The sequence below is a fragment of the Dromaius novaehollandiae genome, unplaced genomic scaffold (assembly GCF_036370855.1).
Source record: "Dromaius novaehollandiae isolate bDroNov1 unplaced genomic scaffold, bDroNov1.hap1 HAP1_SCAFFOLD_168, whole genome shotgun sequence".
Classification (NCBI taxonomy): Eukaryota; Metazoa; Chordata; class Aves; order Casuariiformes; family Dromaiidae; genus Dromaius; species Dromaius novaehollandiae.
The window spans coordinates 37344-56394 of NW_026991315.1; the positions used below are offsets into that span (position 1 = coordinate 37344).

General features: G+C 55.3%; 1 protein-coding gene across 1 annotated transcript; it reads right to left on the reverse strand.

Annotated features, from left to right (window-relative positions):
• Window positions 1-1200: 1200 nt before the first annotated feature.
• Window positions 1201-19045, reverse strand: LOC135325778 (IgGFc-binding protein-like). Its single transcript, XM_064503777.1, has 12 exons — window positions 18912-19045; window positions 18401-18741; window positions 17585-18155; window positions 16378-16979; window positions 15435-16002; window positions 14425-15017; window positions 12333-12906; window positions 11048-11247; window positions 10056-10197; window positions 7393-7724; window positions 5473-6052; window positions 1201-1967 (listed from the first exon to the last, which is right to left on the reverse strand). The coding sequence occupies exons 1-12, from the start codon at window positions 19024-19026 to the stop codon at window positions 1201-1203; spliced, it is 5385 nt and encodes a 1794-aa protein (XP_064359847.1). The 5' UTR covers window positions 19027-19045.
• Between the last annotated feature and the right edge of the window lie 6 nt (window positions 19046-19051).

Here is a 19051-nt window from a genome sequence, read left to right on the forward strand (position 1 = left end):
ATCGTGCATTGCATCGCGCGTTGCATTTCTTTGCACCGCGCATTGCTTCTGCATGCACCGCGCATTGCATTCCCATGCACCGTGCATTGCATTTCCTTGCACTGTGCATTGCATTTCCTTGCACCCTGCATTGCATTTCCTTGCACCCTGCATTGCATTTCTTTGCACCCTGCATTGCATTTCCTTGCACCGTCCTTTGCATTTCCATGCATTGTGCATTGCATTTCCTTGCACCGTCCATTGCATTTCCTTGCACCCTCCATTGCATTTCCTTGCACCGCGCATTGCATTCCCATGCACCCGCCTTGCACTTCTTTGCATCGCGCATTGCATTTCTTTGCATCGCGCATTGCATTTCCTTGCACTGCTCATTGCATTTCCTTGCATCGTGCATCGCATTTCTTTGCACCGCACATTGCATTTCCTTGCACTGCTCATTGCATTTCCTTGCATCGTGCATTGCTTCTGCATGCACCCTGCATTGCATTTCCTTCCACCCTGCATTGCATTTCTTTGCATCGTGCATTGCATTTCCTTGCACCCTGCATTGCATTTCTTTGCATCGCGCATTGCATTTCCTTGCACCCTCCATTGCATTTCCTTGCACTGCTAATTGCATTTCCTTGCACCCTGCATTGCATTTCCTTGCACCGTGCATTGCATTCCCATGCACCCGCCTTGCACTTCGTTGCATCGCGCATTGCATTTCCTTGCATCGTGCATCGCATTTCTTTGCACCGCACATTGCATTTCCTTGCACTGCTCATTGCATTTCCTTGCATCGTGCATTGCTTCTGCATGCACCCTGCATTGCATTTCCTTCCACCCTGCATTGCATTTCCTTGCACCGCGCATTGCATTTCCATGCACCCACCTTGCACTTCTTTGCATCGTGCATTGCATTTCCTTGCACCATCCTTTGCATTTCCGTGCATCCCGCATTGCATTTCTTTGCATCGTGCATTGCTTCTGCATGCACCCTGCATTGCATTTCCTTCCACCCTGCATTGCATTTCTTTGCACCGCGCATTGCATTCCCATGCACCCGCCTTGCGCTTCTTTGCATCGTGCATCGCATTTCTTTGCACCGTGCATCGCATTTCCTTGCACCATCCTTTGCATTTCCGTGCATCCCACATTGCATTTCCTTGCACCCTCCATTGCATTTCCATGCATCCCGCATTGCATTTCCTTGCACTGCTAATTGCATTTCCTTGCATCGTGCATTGCATTTCCTTGGACTGCTAATTGCATTTCCTTGCATCGTGCATTGCATTTCCTTGCACTGCTAATTGCATTTCCATGCGTCGCGCATCGCCCTCCCTTGCGTCGTGCATCGCCCTCCCGCGCCCCCCGCGTCGCCTCCGCCCGCCCGCCGCTCGCCTGCAGCTTGCCGGGGTGCAGCTGGCTGAGGGCGAAGCTCGCGTTGTAGACGTGCAGCGTCACCTCCTTGGTGGCGCCGCGGCGGTGGCTCTCCGCCGTCACCCGGAACGGCGTCAGCGCGGCGCTCTCGCCGCACAGCCCCGCCAGCCGGTAGGCGCAGGCACCCGCCAGGTCGAACTTGCGCCCGTCGAAGGTGCTGTAGTGGCCGTCGCCGGCGGCCCGGCACACGGCCGCCCGCCCCGCCACGCACCGCCGCACGCCCCGCACCGTGCCGCAGCGCTCGCCCGGCCCGCAGCCGCCGCCGCCGCACACCGCCATGCCCAGGGCCGCCTCGCAGCGGCACCGCCGCCGGCACGTTGCGTCCGCCCAGAACTCCTCGCCGGGGCCGTACCAGCGGCCCTCGTGCTGGCAGCCGCAGCGGCCCGCCGCCACGCAGCGCCCGCCCTGCAGCACGTAGCCGCCGTCGCACTCGCAGCTCTCCACGCACGGCTCGGCGCACTTGGACGGCGCCTCCGGGTCGGCGCACGTGGCCGGGCAGGCGCTGGCGCACGCTTTGTAGTGGCTGTGCTCCGGGCACGAGAGCTCTGCGGGGAGACGCGGGGCGTCGGGCGACTTTGGCGGCCGTTTCCCCGTTGCGGTGCAACGTTTGCGACCGTTTCCCCGTTGCAATGCTACTTTTGCAAGCATTTCCCTGTTGCAATGCAACGTTTGCGACCGTTTCCCCGTTGCAATGCAACGTTTGCAACCTTTTCCCTGTTGCAATGCAAATTTTGCAACCTTTTCCCCGTTGCAATGAAATGTTTGTGACCTTTTCCCCATTGCAATGAAATGTTTGTGACCTTTTCCCCATCGCAATGCAACGTTTGCGGCCTTTTCCCCGTTGCAATGCAACGTTTGCAACCTTTTCCCTGTTGCAATGCAACGTTTGCAACCCTTTCCCCGTTGCAATGCAACGTTTGCAACCTTTTCCCTGTTGCAATGCAACGTTTGCAACCCTTTCCCCATCGCAATGCAACGTTTGCAACCTTTTCCCTGTTGCAATGCAACGTTTGCAACTGTTTCCCCGTTGCGTTGCAAATTTTGCAACCTTTTCCCCGTTGCAATGCAACGTTTGTGACGTTTCCCCCATCGCAATGCAACGTTTGCAACCTTTTTCCCTGTTGCAATGCAACGTTTGCGACCTTTTCCCCGTTGCAATGCAATGTTTGCGACCGTTTCCCCGTTGCAATGCAACGTTTGCAACCTTTTCCCCATCGCAATGCAAATTTTGCAACCTTTCCCCGTTGCGTTGCAAATTTTGCAACCTTTTCCCCGTTGCAATGCAAATTTTGCAACGTTTTCCCCGTTGCAATGCAATGTTTGCAACCCTTTCCCCGTTGCATTGCAACTTTTGCAACCTTTTCCCCGTTGCAATGCAATGTTTGCAACCCTTTCCCTGTTGCAATGACCCGTTGCAACCTTTTACCCTTTGCATTGCGACTTCTGCAACCTTTCCCCATTGCAATGACCCATTGCAACCCCTTCCCCACCCCAGAGACCCCATTGCAGCCCCTTTTCCATCTCTTTGCAACCATTGCAACCCCCCTCTGCACCTTGCAAACCCCCTTGCGACCCCTTTTCCACCTTGCAGACCCCCTTGCAACCATTGCAACCCCCTTTCCCACCCCAGATACCCCATTGCAACCCCCTCCCCGTGTTGCAAACCCCCTTCCCCACCTTGCAACCCCCCTTGCAACCCCTTTTCCACCTTGCAACCCCCCCTCGCAACCATTGCAACCCCTTTCCCGCCTTGCAAACCCCATTGCAACCCCTTTCCCTCCCCAGATATCCCATTGCAACCATTGCAACCTCCTTTCCACCTTGCAAACCCCATTGCAACCCCTTTTCCACCCCAGATACCCCATTGCAACCCCTTTTCCACGTTGCAAACCCCCTCGCAACCATTGCAACCCCTTCCCCACCCAAGATACCCTGTTGCAACCCCTTCCCCACCTTGCAACCCCCCTCGCAACCATTGCAACCCCTTTTCCACCCTGCAAACTCCATTGCAACCATTGCAACGCCTTTCCCACCCCAGATACCCGATTGCAACCCCCTCCCCGTGTTGCAACCCCCCTTGCAACCATTGCAACCCCTTTTCCACCTTGCAAACCCCATTGCAACCCCTTTTCCACCCCAGAGACCCCATTGCAACCCGTTTCCCATGTTGCAAACCCCATTGCGGCCCCCTCTGCACCTTGCAAACCCCATTGCAAGCACTGCAACCCCTTTTCCACCTTGCAAACCCCATTGCAACCATTGCAACCCCTTTCCCGCCTTGCAAGCCGCCTTGCAACCTCTTTTCCACCCCAGATACCCCATTGCAACCCCTTCCCCACCTTGCAACCCCCCTTGCAACCTCTTTTCCACCTTGCAACCCCCCTCGCAACCATTGCAACCCCTTTTCCACCTCTTTGCACCCATTGCAACCCCTTTCCCTCCCCAGATATCCCATTGCAACCATTGCAACCCCCTTTCCACCTTGCAAACCCCATTGCGACCCCTTTTCCACCCCAGATACCCCATCGCAACCCCTTTTCCACGTTGCAAACCCCCTCGCAACCATTGCAACCCCTTTTCCACCCTGCAACCCCCCTTGCAACCCCTTTTCCACCTCTTTGCAACCGTTGCAACCCCTTTCCCGCCTTGCAAACCGCCTTGCAACCCCTTTTCCACCCCAGATACCCCATTGCAACCCCTTCCCCACGTTGCAACCCCCCTCGCAACCCCTTCCCCACCTCGCAACCCCCCTTGCAACCCCTTTTCCACCTTGCAACCCCCCTTGCAACCATTGCAACCCCTTTTCCACCTCTTTGCACCCATTGCAACCCCTTTCCCTCCCCAGATATCCCATTGCAACCATTGCAACCCCCTTTCCACCTCTTTGCAACCATTGCGACCCCTTTCCCGCCTTGCAAACCCCATTGCAACCCGTTTCCCATGTTGCAAACCCCCTTGCAACCCCCTTTCCACCTCTTTGCAACCATTGCAACCCCTTTTCCACCTTGCAAACCCCATTGCAACCATTACAACCCCTTTCCCGCCTTGCAAACCCCATTGCAACCCCTTTCCCACCCCAGATACCCCCTCGCAACCATTGCAACCCCTTTCCCACCCCAGATACCCCATTGCAACCCCCTCCCCGAGTTGCAAACCCCTCTTGCAACCGTTGCAACCCCTTTTCCACCTTGCAAACCCCATTGCAACCCCTTTTCCACCCCAGATACCCCATTGCAACCCCTTCCCCACCTCGCAACCCCCCTTGCAACCCCTTTTCCACCTTGCAACCCCCCTCGCAACCATTGCAACCCCTTTCCCGCCTTGCAAACCCCCTTGCAACCCCTTTCCCTCCCCAGATACCCCATTGCAACCATTGCAACCCCCTTTCCACCTTGCAACCCCCCTTGCAATCCCTTTTCCACCTCTTTGCAACCGTTGCAACCCCTTCCCCACCTTGCAGACCCCCTCGCAACCATTGCAACCCCTTTCCCGCCTTGCAAACCCCATTGCAACCCCTTTCCCACCCGATACCCCCTCGCAACCATTGCAACCCCTTTCCCACCCCAGATACCCCATCGCAACCCCCTCCCCGAGTTGCAAACCCCTCTTGCAACCGTTGCAACCCCTTTTCCACCTTGCAAACCCCATTGCAACCCCTTTTCCACCCCGGATACCCCATTGCAACCCGTTTCCCATGTTGCAAACCCCCTTGCGACCCCCCTTCCACCTTGCAACCCCCCTTGCAACCCCTTTTCCACCCCAGATCCCCCCTCGCAACCATTGCAACCCCTTTCCCTCCCCAGATATCCCATTGCAACCATTGCAATCCCCTCCCCGCCTTGCAACCCCCCTTGCAACCCCTTTTACACCTGTTTGCACCCATTGCAACCCCTTTCCCACCCCAGATACCCCATTGCAACCATTGCAACCCCTTTTCCACCTCTTTGCACCCATCGCAACCCCTTTCCCGCCTTGCAGACCCCATCGCCGCCCCCTCCCCACCTCCCAAACCCCCCCCCCACAACCCCCCCCGCACCCGCAGCCCCGTACCGCAGCCGGCCGGCGTCCTCCAGTCGCCCAGGCGCGCTCCGCTGCGCTCGCACGTGGCCGCGTAGGCCTGCAGCGCCCGGCACAGCACGGCCCCGGCCCCGCCGCTCGCGCACGCGTCGTGCAGGCAGCTGCGGTAGAAGGGCCCCGGCGGCACCAGCGGGTGACAGGCGCGGAAGGGACCGCCGAGGACCCGGCGGAGGAGACCGCAGCGGCGCGGGCCTCCGTAAGCCTCCCGGCGCGACGCCTCGCATGCCGGGCACTCGCCCTCGCACTCGTCCCAGCACAGCGGGTCGTCCTCGTCCTCGTCCGGCACCCGCCACCCGGCCGCCCAGCCGGCCACGGCGCTGGCGTTGCCGCCGCCCGGGGGGCCGTCGTCGCCCGGCCGCAGGTTGAAGTCGCCGCAGAGGCCCCGGGTGCCGCGGTAGTAGCTGCTGGGCAGCTCCAGCGCCAGGTGCCCGGCCCAGTCGTAGCGCAGGCGGAGGCCGGAGGCCGCTTCCAGCACGGCGCTGAGGCCGCTCTGCCGGGCGCGGAGGCGGCCCTCGGCCAGGCTGGCCGGCAGGTTGGTGAGCACGCCGTCCACCTGCCGGGGCACCGCGGCGGTGGCATCAGTGGGCCATCGCTGCCGCGCTGCGCGAGCATTCCTGCGGCGTGCAATTGCTGCTGCGGCGTGCAATTGCTTCTGCGGCGTGCAATCGCTTCTGCAGCGTGCAATTGCTTCTGCGGCGTGCAATCGCTTCTGCGCTGCGCAAACACTTCTGCGGTGTGCAAGCGCTGCTGCAGTGTGCAATTGCTTCTGCGGCGTGCAATCGCTTCTGCAGTGTGCAATTGCTTCCGCGCTGCGTGAGCATTTCTGCAGTGTGCAAGCATTTCTGCAGCGTGCAAGCGCTTCTGCGGCGTGCAAGCGCTTCTGCAGTGTGCAATCGCTTCCGCGCTGCGTGAGCATTTCTGCAGTGTGCAAGCATTTCTGCAGCGTGCAAGCGCTGCTGCAGTGTGCAATTGCTTCTGCAATGTGCAATTGCTTGTGTGGTGTGCAATCACTTCTGCAGCGTGCAAGCGCTTCTGCAGCGTGCAATCACTTCCGTGCTGCGCAAGCATTTCTGCAGTGTGCAAGCGCTTCTGCGGCGTGCAATTGCTTCTGCAGTGTGCAATCGCTTCCACGCTGCGCGAGCATTTCTGCAGTGTGCAAGCGCTTCTGCAGTGTGCAATTGCTTCTGCGGCATGCAATCGCTTCCGCGCTGCTCAAGCATTTCTGCAGCGTGCAATCGCTTCTGCAGTGTGCAATTGCTTCTGCAGTGTGCAATTGCTGCTGCGACATGCAAGCGCTTCTGCAGTGTGCAAGCGCTTCTGCAGTGTGCAATCGCTTCTGCAGTGTGCAATCGCTTCCGCGCTGCTCAAGCATTTCTGCAGCGTGCAATCGCTTCTGCGGCGTGCAATGCCTGCTGCAGTGTGCAATCACTTCTGTGCTGTGCATGCGCTGCGGCGGCATGCAAACACTTCTGCAGTGTGTAATCGCTGCTGCAGTGTGCAATCACTTCTGCAGTGTGCAAACACTTCTGCAGTGTGCAATCGCTGCTGCAGCGTGCAATCGCTGCTATCATGGCGTGCAATTATTGCAGTGATGTGCAATCGCTTCTGCAATGTGCAATCGCTGCAGCAATGTGCAATCGCTGTTGCAGTGTGCAATCGCTTCTGCAATGTGCAATCGCTGCAGCAATGTGCAATCGCTTCTGCAATGTGCAATCGCTTCTGCAATGTGCAATCGCTGCTGCAATGTGCAATCGCTGCCATCATGGCGTGCAATTACGGCAGCAGCGTGCAATCACTTCTGCAGCGTGCAAACACTTCTGCAGTGTGCGATCGCTTCCGCAGCGTGCACCTCCGCCGCACGCAACCCCCCGCCGCCCCGCGCAGGACCCTCACCCGGATCTTGCCCACTTCGTGGTGGCGCACGGTGACGACGTGCCCGTAGACGTGCACGATGGCCATGGCGACGTAGGCGACGGCGCGGCCGCCGGCGCGCAGCTTGTTCTTGGCCTGCACCTTGAAGGGCTCGAGGGTGCGGTCGGGGCCGCAGGACTCGGCCAGCGTGTAGGTGCAGGTGCCCTGGAAGTCGAAGTGGCTCCCGTCGAAGGTGCGGTAGTGCGGGTCGCCCCAAGCCCAGCACGCGGCCACCAGCGCCGGGACGCAGCGGGGCTGCCCGGCCGTCAGCTCGCAGGTCTCCTTGGGGCGGCAGCGCAGCGCCTTGCACGGGTCTGCGCGGGGGGTCAAAAACCGGCATCGTCAAGCTTTATCGGGGCGTTTCCCACCTTCCCGGCGCGAAACGGGGGCGAAACGGGCGGGGAATTGGGTGAAAAGCGGCCGAAAGTGGTTTTCTTCTTTTGCCGGGACCCGGCGAGAAAATTGGAGGGGGTTTTCCCGCGCTACGGAGGAGAATTTGGGGGATTTTCCCAACGATGTGGAGAATTTGGAAGGATTTTTCCCCAACAATATGGAGAATTTGGATGGATTTTCCCCAACGATATGGAGGAGAATTTGGAAGAATTTTTCCCCACTAAATGGAGAAGAATTTGGAAGGATTTTTCCCAATGATGTGGAAAAATTGGAAGGATTTTTCCCAACGATATGGAGAATTTGGAGGGATTTTTCCCAACGATATTGAGGAGAATTTGGAGGGATTTTTCCCAACGATATGGAGGAGAATTTGGAAGGATTTTCCCAACGATATGGAGGAGAATTTGGAGGGATTTTTCCCAACGATATGGAGAATTTGGAGGGATTTTTCCCAACGATATTGAGGAGAATTTGGAAGGATTTTCCCAACGCTATTGAGGAGAATTTGGAGGGATTTTTCCCAACGATATGGAGGAGAATTTGGAGGGATTTTCCCAACGATATGGAGGAGAATTTGGAGGGATTTTTCCAACGATATGGAGGAGAATTTGGAAGGATTTTCCCAACGATATGGAGAATTTGGAGGGATTTTTCCCAACGATATGGAGGAGAATGTGGAAGGATTTTCCCAACGATATGGAGGAGAATTTGGAGGGATTTTTCCCAACGATATTGAGGAGAATTTGGAAGGATTTTTCCCAACGATATTGAGGAGAATTTGGAGGGATTTTTCCCAACGATATGGAGGAGAATTTGGAAAGATTTTTCCCAACGATATGGAGAATTTGGAGGGATTTTTCCCAACGATATTGAGGAGAATTTGGAAGGATTTTCCCAACGATATTGAGAATTTGGAGGGATTTTTCCCAACGATATGGAAGAGAATTTGGAAGGATTTTCCCAACGATATTGAGAATTTGGAGGGAATTTTCCCCACGATGTGGAGAATTTGGAAGGATTTTTCCCAACGATATGGAGAATTTGGAAAGATTTTTCCCAACGATATGGAGAAGAATTTGGAAATTTTTCTCAATGATATGGAGAAAAATTGGAGGGATTTTTCCCAACGATATGGAAAAAAATTGGAAGGATTTTTTCCAACAATATTGAGAATTTGGAGGGATTTTTCCCAACGATATTGAGGAGAATTTGGAAGGATTTTTCCCAACGATATGGAGAATTTGGAGGGATTTTTCCCAACGATATGGAGGAGAATTTGGAGGGATTTTTCCCAACGATATGGAGGAGAATTTGGAAGGATTTTCCCAACGATATGGAGGAGAATTTGGAGGGATTTTTCCCAACGATATGGAGAATTTGGAGGGATTTTTCCCAACGATATTGAGGAGAATTTGGAAGGATTTTCCCAACGCTATTGAGGAGAATTTGGAGGGATTTTTCCCAACGATATGGAGGAGAATTTGGAGGGATTTTCCCAACGATATGGAGGAGAATTTGGAGGGATTTTTCCAACGATATGGAGGAGAATTTGGAAGGATTTTCCCAACGATATGGAGAATTTGGAGGGATTTTTCCCAACGATATGGAGGAGAATTTGGAAGGATTTTCCCAACGCTATTGAGGAGAATTTGGAGGGATTTTTCCCAACGATATTGAGGAGAATTTGGAAGGATTTTTCCCAACGATATTGAGGAGAATTTGGAGGGATTTTCCCAACGATATGGAGGAGAATTTGGAAAGATTTTTCCCAACGATATGGAGAATTTGGAGGGATTTTTCCCAACGATATTGAGGAGAATTTGGAAGGATTTTCCCAACGATATTGAGAATTTGGAGGGATTTTTCCCAACGATATGGAAGAGAATTTGGAAGGATTTTCCCAACGATATTGAGAATTTGGAGGGAATTTTCCCCACGATGTGGAGAATTTGGAAGGATTTTTCCCAACGATATGGAGAATTTGGAAAGATTTTTCCCAACGATATGGAGAAGAATTTGGAAATTTTTCTCAATGATATGGAGAAAAATTGGAGGGATTTTTCCCAACGATATGGAAAAAAATTGGAAGGATTTTTTCCAACAATATTGAGAATTTGGAGGGATTTTTCCCAACGATATTGAGGAGAATTTGGAAGGATTTTTCCCAACGAGATGGAGAATTTGGAGGGATTTTTCCCAACGATATGGAGGAGAACTTTGAGGGAAAAATAATTCGCGCCGCGGCCGCTCACTCTGGTTGACGCAGGTCCAGGCGCCGTCGCGGACCTCGCAGGTCTCGTCGCCGGTGCAGGCGTGGTCCTCGCAGTGCAGCTCCCCGCCGGCCGCGCAGGTGCAGCGGCGGCGACATGACTCCGTCAGCGTCACCTCATCGGGCTGCGGGGACACGTCGCCATGCGCCCCGGCCCAAAAATGTCCCATTTTTCCCCAAAATATCCCCGCTCCGCAACCTCCCGGGGTGAAAAAGAGCCGTTGTGAAAAATATCCTTCCCATGGCGGGAAAAAAGATTTAATTGAGCGTCCAGCTTTGCGTTGCGCTGTGATTGAGACGCAGGAAAATGCTCAAAAATTCTCAAAAATGCAAAAAAATTGGGTCTTTTGTAAACTCTTTGCATGGAAAGGGACTGGGGAGCAATGTGGGAATGGTTGAAAACCAGGGGAGACTGGTGAAAAATGCGAAAAATGTGTGTGGCTTGCAAACTTTCTGCTCGGTCATGTGCTTGTGTCATGATTGAGATGTGGGAAAATGCTCCAAAATGCTCAAAAATGCAAAAAATTGGGTCTTTTGCAAATTCTTTATGTGGGAAACCAATTGGGGCCACTTTGAGGCATTTAATCACTTGCTTTTTTCCCGGCAATCCCAGGATACCCAGGCAGGAGAAAACCCCGTGCATCGCATCCGCGCAACGTTGCAAAACGCAACATTTTGGAAAAAGAGAAAAAAAAGAAAAGCTTTTTTTTTTTTGCCCTATTGTGCCTTTTATTCGCGCGCCGGGGTGTTATTTGGCGACGGGGCGACGCACGCGTTGCAACGCGCAGGGAGGAGGACGCAAAACGATATTAAAAAAGAAGAAATGCAACGGGGAAAAAGAAGAAAAATGAGAAATAATCGGAAAAAGATCGAAAAAATTGAAAAAATCGAAACAAATCGAAAAAAAATCGAAAAAAACTGAAAAAAATCGAAAAAATAATGGAAAAAAAATAGAGAGCTATATAATTTTTTTACCCGGTAGTAGCGTCCCTGGTGGAAGCAGCCGCAGCGGGCGGGGGGCACGCAGGCGCGCCCGTCGAAGAGGAGCCCCGGGTGGCACTGGCAGCCCTCGGCGCAGCGCTGGGGGCAGCGGGCAGCGACGGCGGCTCCGGCGCAGCTGCGGGTGCAGTGGTCGGCGCAGGGCGAGTAGCTGCTGTTCGGGGGGCAGGTCAGCGCTGGGCGGGGGGGGTAATTTAGTATATAGAGAGAAATATATGTGTGTGTATATATATATTTTAAAATTTTTTTGTTTTTTTTTAATATATATATTCAAAAAAATTGTTGTTTTTTTTAGATATATATGTATTTAAAATTTTGGGGTTATTTTTTATATATATATAAAAATTTTATGGCTTTTTAAATATATACACATATCAAAAAATTTCCCTGGGTTATTTTCTATATGTATATATTTTTTTTAAATTGGCTATTTTTTATATATATTTTTTTTTAAAAAAAATTGGTTATTTTTAATATATACACTTTTGTGTTATTTTTAATATATATATACAAAAAATGTTTGGGGGTTATTTTTAATATATATATATTTTAATATTTTTGGCTATTTTATATATACATATTTTAAAATTTTTTGATTATTCTTTATATATATATCTATTTTAAAAACAATTTTTCGTTATTTTTGATATATAGATATTTTAAATTTTTTTCCGTTATTTTTAATAAAATATACGGTTTTAAAATTTTTCAGTTATTTTTAATATAAATTTAATTTTTTCAGTTATTTTTTATATATATATCTCTAAAATTTTTTTGGTCATTTTCCATATATTTTTTAATTTTTTAGTTATTTTTAGTGTATATATACATGTTTAAAAGAATTTTTGGTTATTTTTAATATAGATATATATTTTTAACAAATGTTTGGGGTTTTATATATATATATAAAATATTTTTTGGTTATTTTTAATATTTTTTTTTTAAATTTTGGGTATTTTTAATATATATATTTCACTTTTTTCATTATATATATATATAATGAAAAAGAATATATATAAAAAAATAATATAAATATATATATGTTTTTATATATAATATATATAATTTTATATATAATATATATATTTTTAAATATAATATATATATCTATATATACAAATATAAAAAATATAATAAAATATATATATAATATACATATATAAATATAATACAAATATATAAATATATAAATAGATATATATATAAATAAATAAAATATTTCCGCCCCTTATTTCCCCCGCTTCGCCCCCCCGGCGCTCACAGCAGAGGCTGGGCGTCCTCCAGGGCCGCACGTCCCCACCGGCGTCGCGGCAGGCGGCCACGTAGCTGCGGAGGCCCTGGCAGAGCAGGCCGCCCTCTCCGGCCTGGCGGCAGGCGTCGCCCACGCAGGCCTCCACGAAGGGCCGGGGGTCCAGGACGGCGGCGCAGGCGGCCAGGGGGCCCCCGGGGGCCTCCAGGGCCCCGCAGTGGTCCTCGCGCCGCAGCACGGCCTCCCGCGCCGCCGGGCACCGGGGGCAGCCGCCGTCGCCGCAGCCGTCGGCGCAGGCCTCGCCGGGCGCGTCGGGCCTCCAAGAGGCCGCCAGCGCGGCGGCGTGGGGCACGGGGCGGCCGTCGGGCCGCAGCCGGTCGTTGGGGCGCCAGCCGTCGGCGTCGCTGCACAGCCCGCAGAGGCGGCCCCGGTGGCCCGGCGGCGCCGTCACCGTGGCCGCGTGCCGCAGGTCGAAGCGGACGGCGAGGCCGAAGTCGGTCTGCAGCAGGGCGTCGGGGCCGTGGGGCAGCACGGCCACGCGGCCGTCCCGCAGCAGGGCCGGGAGGTGGTGGGCGATGGAGTCCACCTGCGGCCGGGAGAGAACGTCGCCGCCGGTGAGCGGAAAGGACCGGAACGGGGGGGCCTGAGACCCCTTGGAGGCCCCTCAGGAGCTCCGGGCCACCACGTCACAGCTGGGTGGCAAAGGAGGAGGGACCTTGCTTGGTGGTGGGGTGGAGGTGAGACCTGCTCGACGTGGAGGAGGAAGGAAGGGTGAGACCTGCTCAACATGGAGGAGGAGCAGAAGGGTGAGACCTGCTCAACATGGAGGAGGAAGGAGGGGTGAGACCTGCTCAACATGGAGGAGCAGAAAGGGTGAGACCTGCTCAACATGGAGGAAGAGCAGAAGGGTGAGACCTGCTCAACATGGAGGAGGAAGGAGGGGTGAGACCTGCTCAACATGGAGGAGGAAGGAAGGGTGAGACCTGCTCAACATGGAAGAGGAAGGAGGGGTAAGAACTGCTCAACGTGGAGGAGGAAGGAGGGGTGAGACCTGCTCAACATGGAGGAGGAGCAGAAAGGGTGAGACCTGCTCAACATGGAGGAAGAGCAGAAGGGTGAGACCTGCTCAACATGGAGGAGGAAGGAGGGGTAAGAACTGCTCAACATGGAGGAGGAAGGAAGGGTGACACCTGCTCAACATGGAGGAGGAAGGAAGGGTGACACCTGCTCAACATGGAGGAAGAGCAGAAGGGTGAGACCTGCTCAACGTGGAGGAGGAAGGAGTGAGACCTGCTCAACGTGGAGGAGGAGCAGAAGGGTGAGACCTGCTCAACGTGGAGGAGGAAGGAGGAGTGAGACCTGCTCAACGTGGAAGAGGAAGGGGTGGGACCTGCTCAACATGGAGGAGGAAGGAGGGGTGAGACCTGCTCAACATGGAGGAGGAGCAGAAGGGTGAGACCTGCTCAACATGGAGGATGAGCAGAAGGGTGAGACCTGCTCAACGTGGAGGAGGAGCAGATGGGCGAGACCTGCTCAAGGTGGAGGACGGAAAGGGGTGAGACCAGCTCAACATGGAGGAGGAGCAGACGGGTGAAACCTGCTCAATGTGGAGGAAGAGCAGAAGGGTGAGACCTGCTCAATATGGAGGATGGAAAGGGGTGAGACCTGCTCAGCGTAGAGGAAGTGCAGAAGGGTGAGACCTGCTCAACATGGAGGAGGAGCAGAAGGGTGAGACCTGCTCAACGTGGAGGAGGAAGGAAAGGGGTGAGACCTGCTCAACATGGAGGAGGAAGGAAGGGTGACACCTGCTCAACATGGAGGAAGAGCAGAAGGTGAGACCTGCTCAACGTGGAGGAGCAAGGAGGAGTGAGACCTGCTCAACATGGAGGAGGAGCAGAAGGGTGAGACCTGCTCAACGTGGAGGAGGAAGGAGGGGTGAGACCTGCTCAACATGGAGGAGCAGAAAGGGTGAGACCTGCTCAACATGGAGGAAGAGCAGAAGGGGTTGACATCTCCTCAACGCAATGGAAGATCAGACCTTTGCCCCCCCCCCCCCCCCCACGATTGTCCCCCAAAAAAGGGACAACGCCACACACGGTCTCACCATGACGGTTCCTATCTTCCCTCGGAGCAGGGTCACCGTGAGCCCGTAGACCTCCACCACCACCGCCTTGATGACGGAGCCCGTCCCCGTCTCTGCTGGCTCCTTCTCCAGCGTCACCACGAAGGGCGTCAGGTCGCCGCCGCCGTCGCCGCAGCTCTTGGCGAGGACGAAGGAGCAGGCGCCGGGGACCTCGAAGGCCAAGCCGTCGAAGGAGATGTACTGGCGGTCGCCGGTGACCACGCACAGCGCCGCGCCGGAGGCCTCGCACTTCCGCACGCCCTCCACGACCTTGCAGTCGCTCTCGGCGACGCAGGCGGACACGTTGCAGCTCACGGCCCCGCCGGCCTCGCACCGGCACTGCTGCCTGCACGTGGGCAGGAAGGTCTCCTCGGCCTGGTAGTAGAGGCCGCCGTGGAGGCAGCCGCAGCGGGACAGGGGCACGCAGCGGTCGCCGCTGAGCGCGAAGCCCTCGTCGCAGGCGCAGCCCTCCCAGCAGCGCGCCGCGCAGCGCGTCGGCGCGTGGAGGCTGCTGCAGGTCCCGTCGCAGCCTCGGACACAGGGCTCGTAGTGGCTGTGGGCCGGACACGAGATACCTGCCACGAGAAGAAAGACTCGTCAGCACAAAGACATTTCGGGTTAGATAGCGACGAATTTGGGGACAATGGGGGCAAAGGTCTCCCCAGGGGTAGATTTTTTATCCGTTTCACACAGAAACCCCCCAAAAATGGTGCGTATGGGGCTAAATCATTTGACCCATCATGGCGGCCCACCTCGAGATGGGACCAGTCGTTGCCCACAAGGGTTTCTTTCTTCAAGCGGAGACGACGTGACCAACCTGGGCTTTGGGGCGTCATAACCCCACCCCGAACATCTCCGGCGAGGTGAGATGGTACCCACCTCCCTCCAGCTCCTCCCCACATGGGTCTGGACCCGAACCGGGGCTCCCTTGGCCACCCACAAGCCCGACGGATGCCCAACCACGAGGAGACCCTCAAGCTGGCTCAACTCACTGCAGAACTCGGCCGTCCTCCACCTCTGGGTCACCGCGCCGGCGGCCTTGCAGGCATCGGCGTAGCTGGCGATGAGCGGGCAGATCGTGTCGGGCTGGTCCGAGGAGAGGCAGAAGTCGTGCACACAGCTCTGGAAGAACGGCTCGGGGTCCACTTTGCTGTGGCACGCTCCGAAGGGACCGTCCGGGCTGGAGATGATCCTGCAGCCCATCTTGGTGGCCTTCTGGCGCCTCAACGCCTCTGGAAGCGTGGGACATTCGTCCTGCGACAGCTCCACGCAGCCCGGCGCGTCCTCCACCCTCCAGCTGCGCCCGAAGGCGGCCGGGTTGGCCATCTCTTGGTCGCCCTTCAGCAGCAGCTCGTCGCCGGCGTTGCCGTCGAAGTTCCCGCAGAGCCCGCACAGGGCGCCGGCGTAGCTGCCGGGCACCGAGGCGGTGACCTGGCTCTGCCAGTCGTAGGTGACGGTGAGCCCGAAGTCGGTCTCCACCACCGCCCGCCGCCCGCCGAGGTACACGGAGATCTTCCCGTCGCTGGTGCTATAGGGCAGGTTGACCAGCAAGTTGTCGACCTGGGGGCAAACGCGGGGAGATCAACGGCCGGCGGCACCGGTGGTGGCGTCTCGCCCAACCGCAAAGATCTGCAATCCAGGATCCAGCCACAAGAGCCCCAAGCGGCTCTAAGACCAACTTTAGGACTTACCCATCCACCCAACCCACCAGGAATGAGAAAAACTACCAGCAGGCGACCGGTTTGGGTGGAAATCTTGGTATTTAGGCAACTAAACCTTGAATTGGGCAAGTCAGAAAGTCCTGGTAGCTTTGGATCTTATCAAGGTGGCTGGAGATGGAGATTAAGGACCATGTGGTGTAGAAGAAGACGGGAGGAACAAGGTCAGGGTGAAGAAAGCGGACGTCAAGATTAAATAAACACTTCCTAGACTCACCATGATTTTGCCAGGGTGCTTCTCGCTGATGACGATGTCGCTGCCGTAGACTTTGACCTGCACCAGAGCGATGGCGGACAGCTGCTGTTTGTCCCGGTGGCCGTTCTGGACCAGCACCTGGAAGTCCACCAAGTCTTGGCTCTTCTTGCACAGCCTGGCAAACTGGTAGAGGCAGCTGCCTTGGAAGATGAACCTCCTGCCGTCGAAAGTCTGGTAGTGGGTCCGTCCCGCCGCCAAGCAGGTGCCGTAGCTCACGGGGTGGCAGTCCAGGATGCCCTTCTCCACCCGGCACTGCTCGCCGGCGCGGCAGCCGGTGTCCCGGCACTTGGCCTGCCGGCTCGCGGCGTCGCAGGCGCAGCGCCTCGTGCAGGCGTCGTTGGCCCAGAACTCCTCGCCGGGGGCGAAGAGGCGGCCCTCGTACACGCAGCCGCACTGGGCCTTGGGCACGCACTTGCCGCCGTCCAGCACGAAGCCCTCGCGGCAGGCGCAGGTCTCCACGCAGGCCAGGGCCTGGCACTCGGCGGACGTCGCCGGGTCGTTGCAGGTGGCCGGGCAAGCGGGGCCGCAGGGCGTGTAGGTGCTGTTCTCCGGGCAGGACATGGCTGCCGAAGGGAGGAAACATCCCGGTCAAGGTTGAGGTCTTGCTCCTTGGTGCTGAGAAGTTCTCAAGAGCACCAAGAAAATCTGCCTGGGCTTTCTGGAGCTGGACAACTTGCGAGGACACTTTTTGGGGGGCCTCGATCTGGCTAGCTGGGACCCCGCAGTATTTTTGGGGACCATTTTGTGCAACCTGCTTCGAAACGACCGGGCGCCATCTCCCTCGGGTGACAGAGAGCACCAGGGAGAGATGGAGGTCCCACTTGGGATGGTTTCCCTGATTTGGGTGCTTTCTGCTCGTTCCCATCCCATTGCACCTTAATTACGCCCTCTCCGTGCACCCTGGAGCTCGGCCACCAGGGTCTTCTGCTGGGGGAAGGTCAGGGGAAAAAGGGGGTGATGCCACACTGGGAGGCTGGAAAACGTCACGCTTGGAGGACAAATAAACCCAAGAACGGTGGTGGGAAGAGCCCAGAAGGTCTCAGCTCAGGAAGTGAGGGAAGGGCTCAGCTGAAGCCAAGGGAGACAAAACCCCACACCCAAGGCTGAAGGACGTGGGACGGAGTCGCCCACCCTGATCCATTCACATCATGGCCGCGGCGCTACTCACGGCACTGCGAAGGGGTCCTCCAGTCGGAAATGGCCGTTTCCGCCGCCCGGCATTTGTCCGCGTAGGTCTTCAGGGCCTGGCACAGCATGGACTGGAGCCCGTCGTTCATGCAGAGGTCGTAGACGCAGTTGTCCAGGTGGACCTTGGGGTTGACGACGGCGTGGCAGTGCTGGAAGGGCCCCGATTTTTTGGCCAGCAAGCCGCAGGACGTCCCCGCCTTGTACTTGGCGATCTGCTGGAGGCTGCAGGTCTTGCACTCGCCGTTGCAGTCGTCCCAGCAGAAGCGGTCGCCGTCGTCCACCTTCCAGCTCTTGCCCAGCTCCACGGGGTCGGTGGCCAGCGAGCCATCGGGGGTGGCGGTGTCGTCCCGCGGGTCCCCGTTGCCGTTGCCGCACAGCCCGCACACCTTGCCGGAGAGCTTGCCGGGGATCTTCACCACCAGGTGATGCTCCCAGTCGAAGAAGACCTTCAGCGAGAAGTCGGTCTTGATGAGCACCGAGTCGCCGTTCTGGTATGCCTTGATCCTCCCGTCGGCGAGGGAGATGGGGAGGCGGGAGCGCTGGTTGTTCACCTGGAAGACAAATCGGGCGCCGTGAGAAGACCAAAACGCTCCGAGATATGTTTCTGCAGACCACAGGTCTCCAGACGCGAGATTGGCCCTGCTTCAACCCTCACCAGCAACCAGGTGGCAAAGGACCTTCTCCCGCAACGCCAGAAGCGCCCACGCGATGACCGCGCCGCGAATTCATAAACTTGAAATAAATTATTCCAGCGCCATGTGGCGATATTGCATTTTTTTTTAGAATTTCTGCTCACCCTCACGATGCCGGTCTCGCCTCTGACCACGGCGATGGTGACGTTGTAGACGCGGACGGTCACGGAGCCGACGTAGGAGACCTTGGTGTTGCCCCGGTTCTCGTTCTTGGCCTCCACGCTGAAGACGGGGAGGGCGGCGTCCGAGGCGCAGGTCTTGGAGAGGACGTAGGTGCAGGTGCCCATGAAGTCGAAGTTCTTCCCGTCGAAGGTCTGGTAGTGGGGGTCGCCGGTGGCCCAGCAGAGGGCTTCGGTGTCCTTCACGCACGTGGCCTGGCCTTCGACCACCTCGCACCTCTCGTGCTTCTTGCAGTCGAGGTCGGCGCAGGAAGGTGGAGAAGAAGCTGGAGAAAAGCAGAAGAGACGGATGGTAGCGCAACGCAAGACAAGCTCGGGTGGTTCCCGAGGTGACAACTCGCTGACTGTAAGATTTAAGTAGATAGGGCCACAAAGCGGCCGTCCCCGGCGGTTCGTCACCTCCGAGGCCTCTCACGCACGTGCTCACGCTACTTACGTGTGGCGCAAAGGCCCGCAAAGCCGTAACCCATGTAATTTTGGAAGCCGAAGACCATCAGCCCGAAGGGCGCCTGGCTGTGCTCGATGCGATCCGCTTCGAGGCTCTTGCTCATGCTGTAGGTGGCCCAGGAGTAGTCC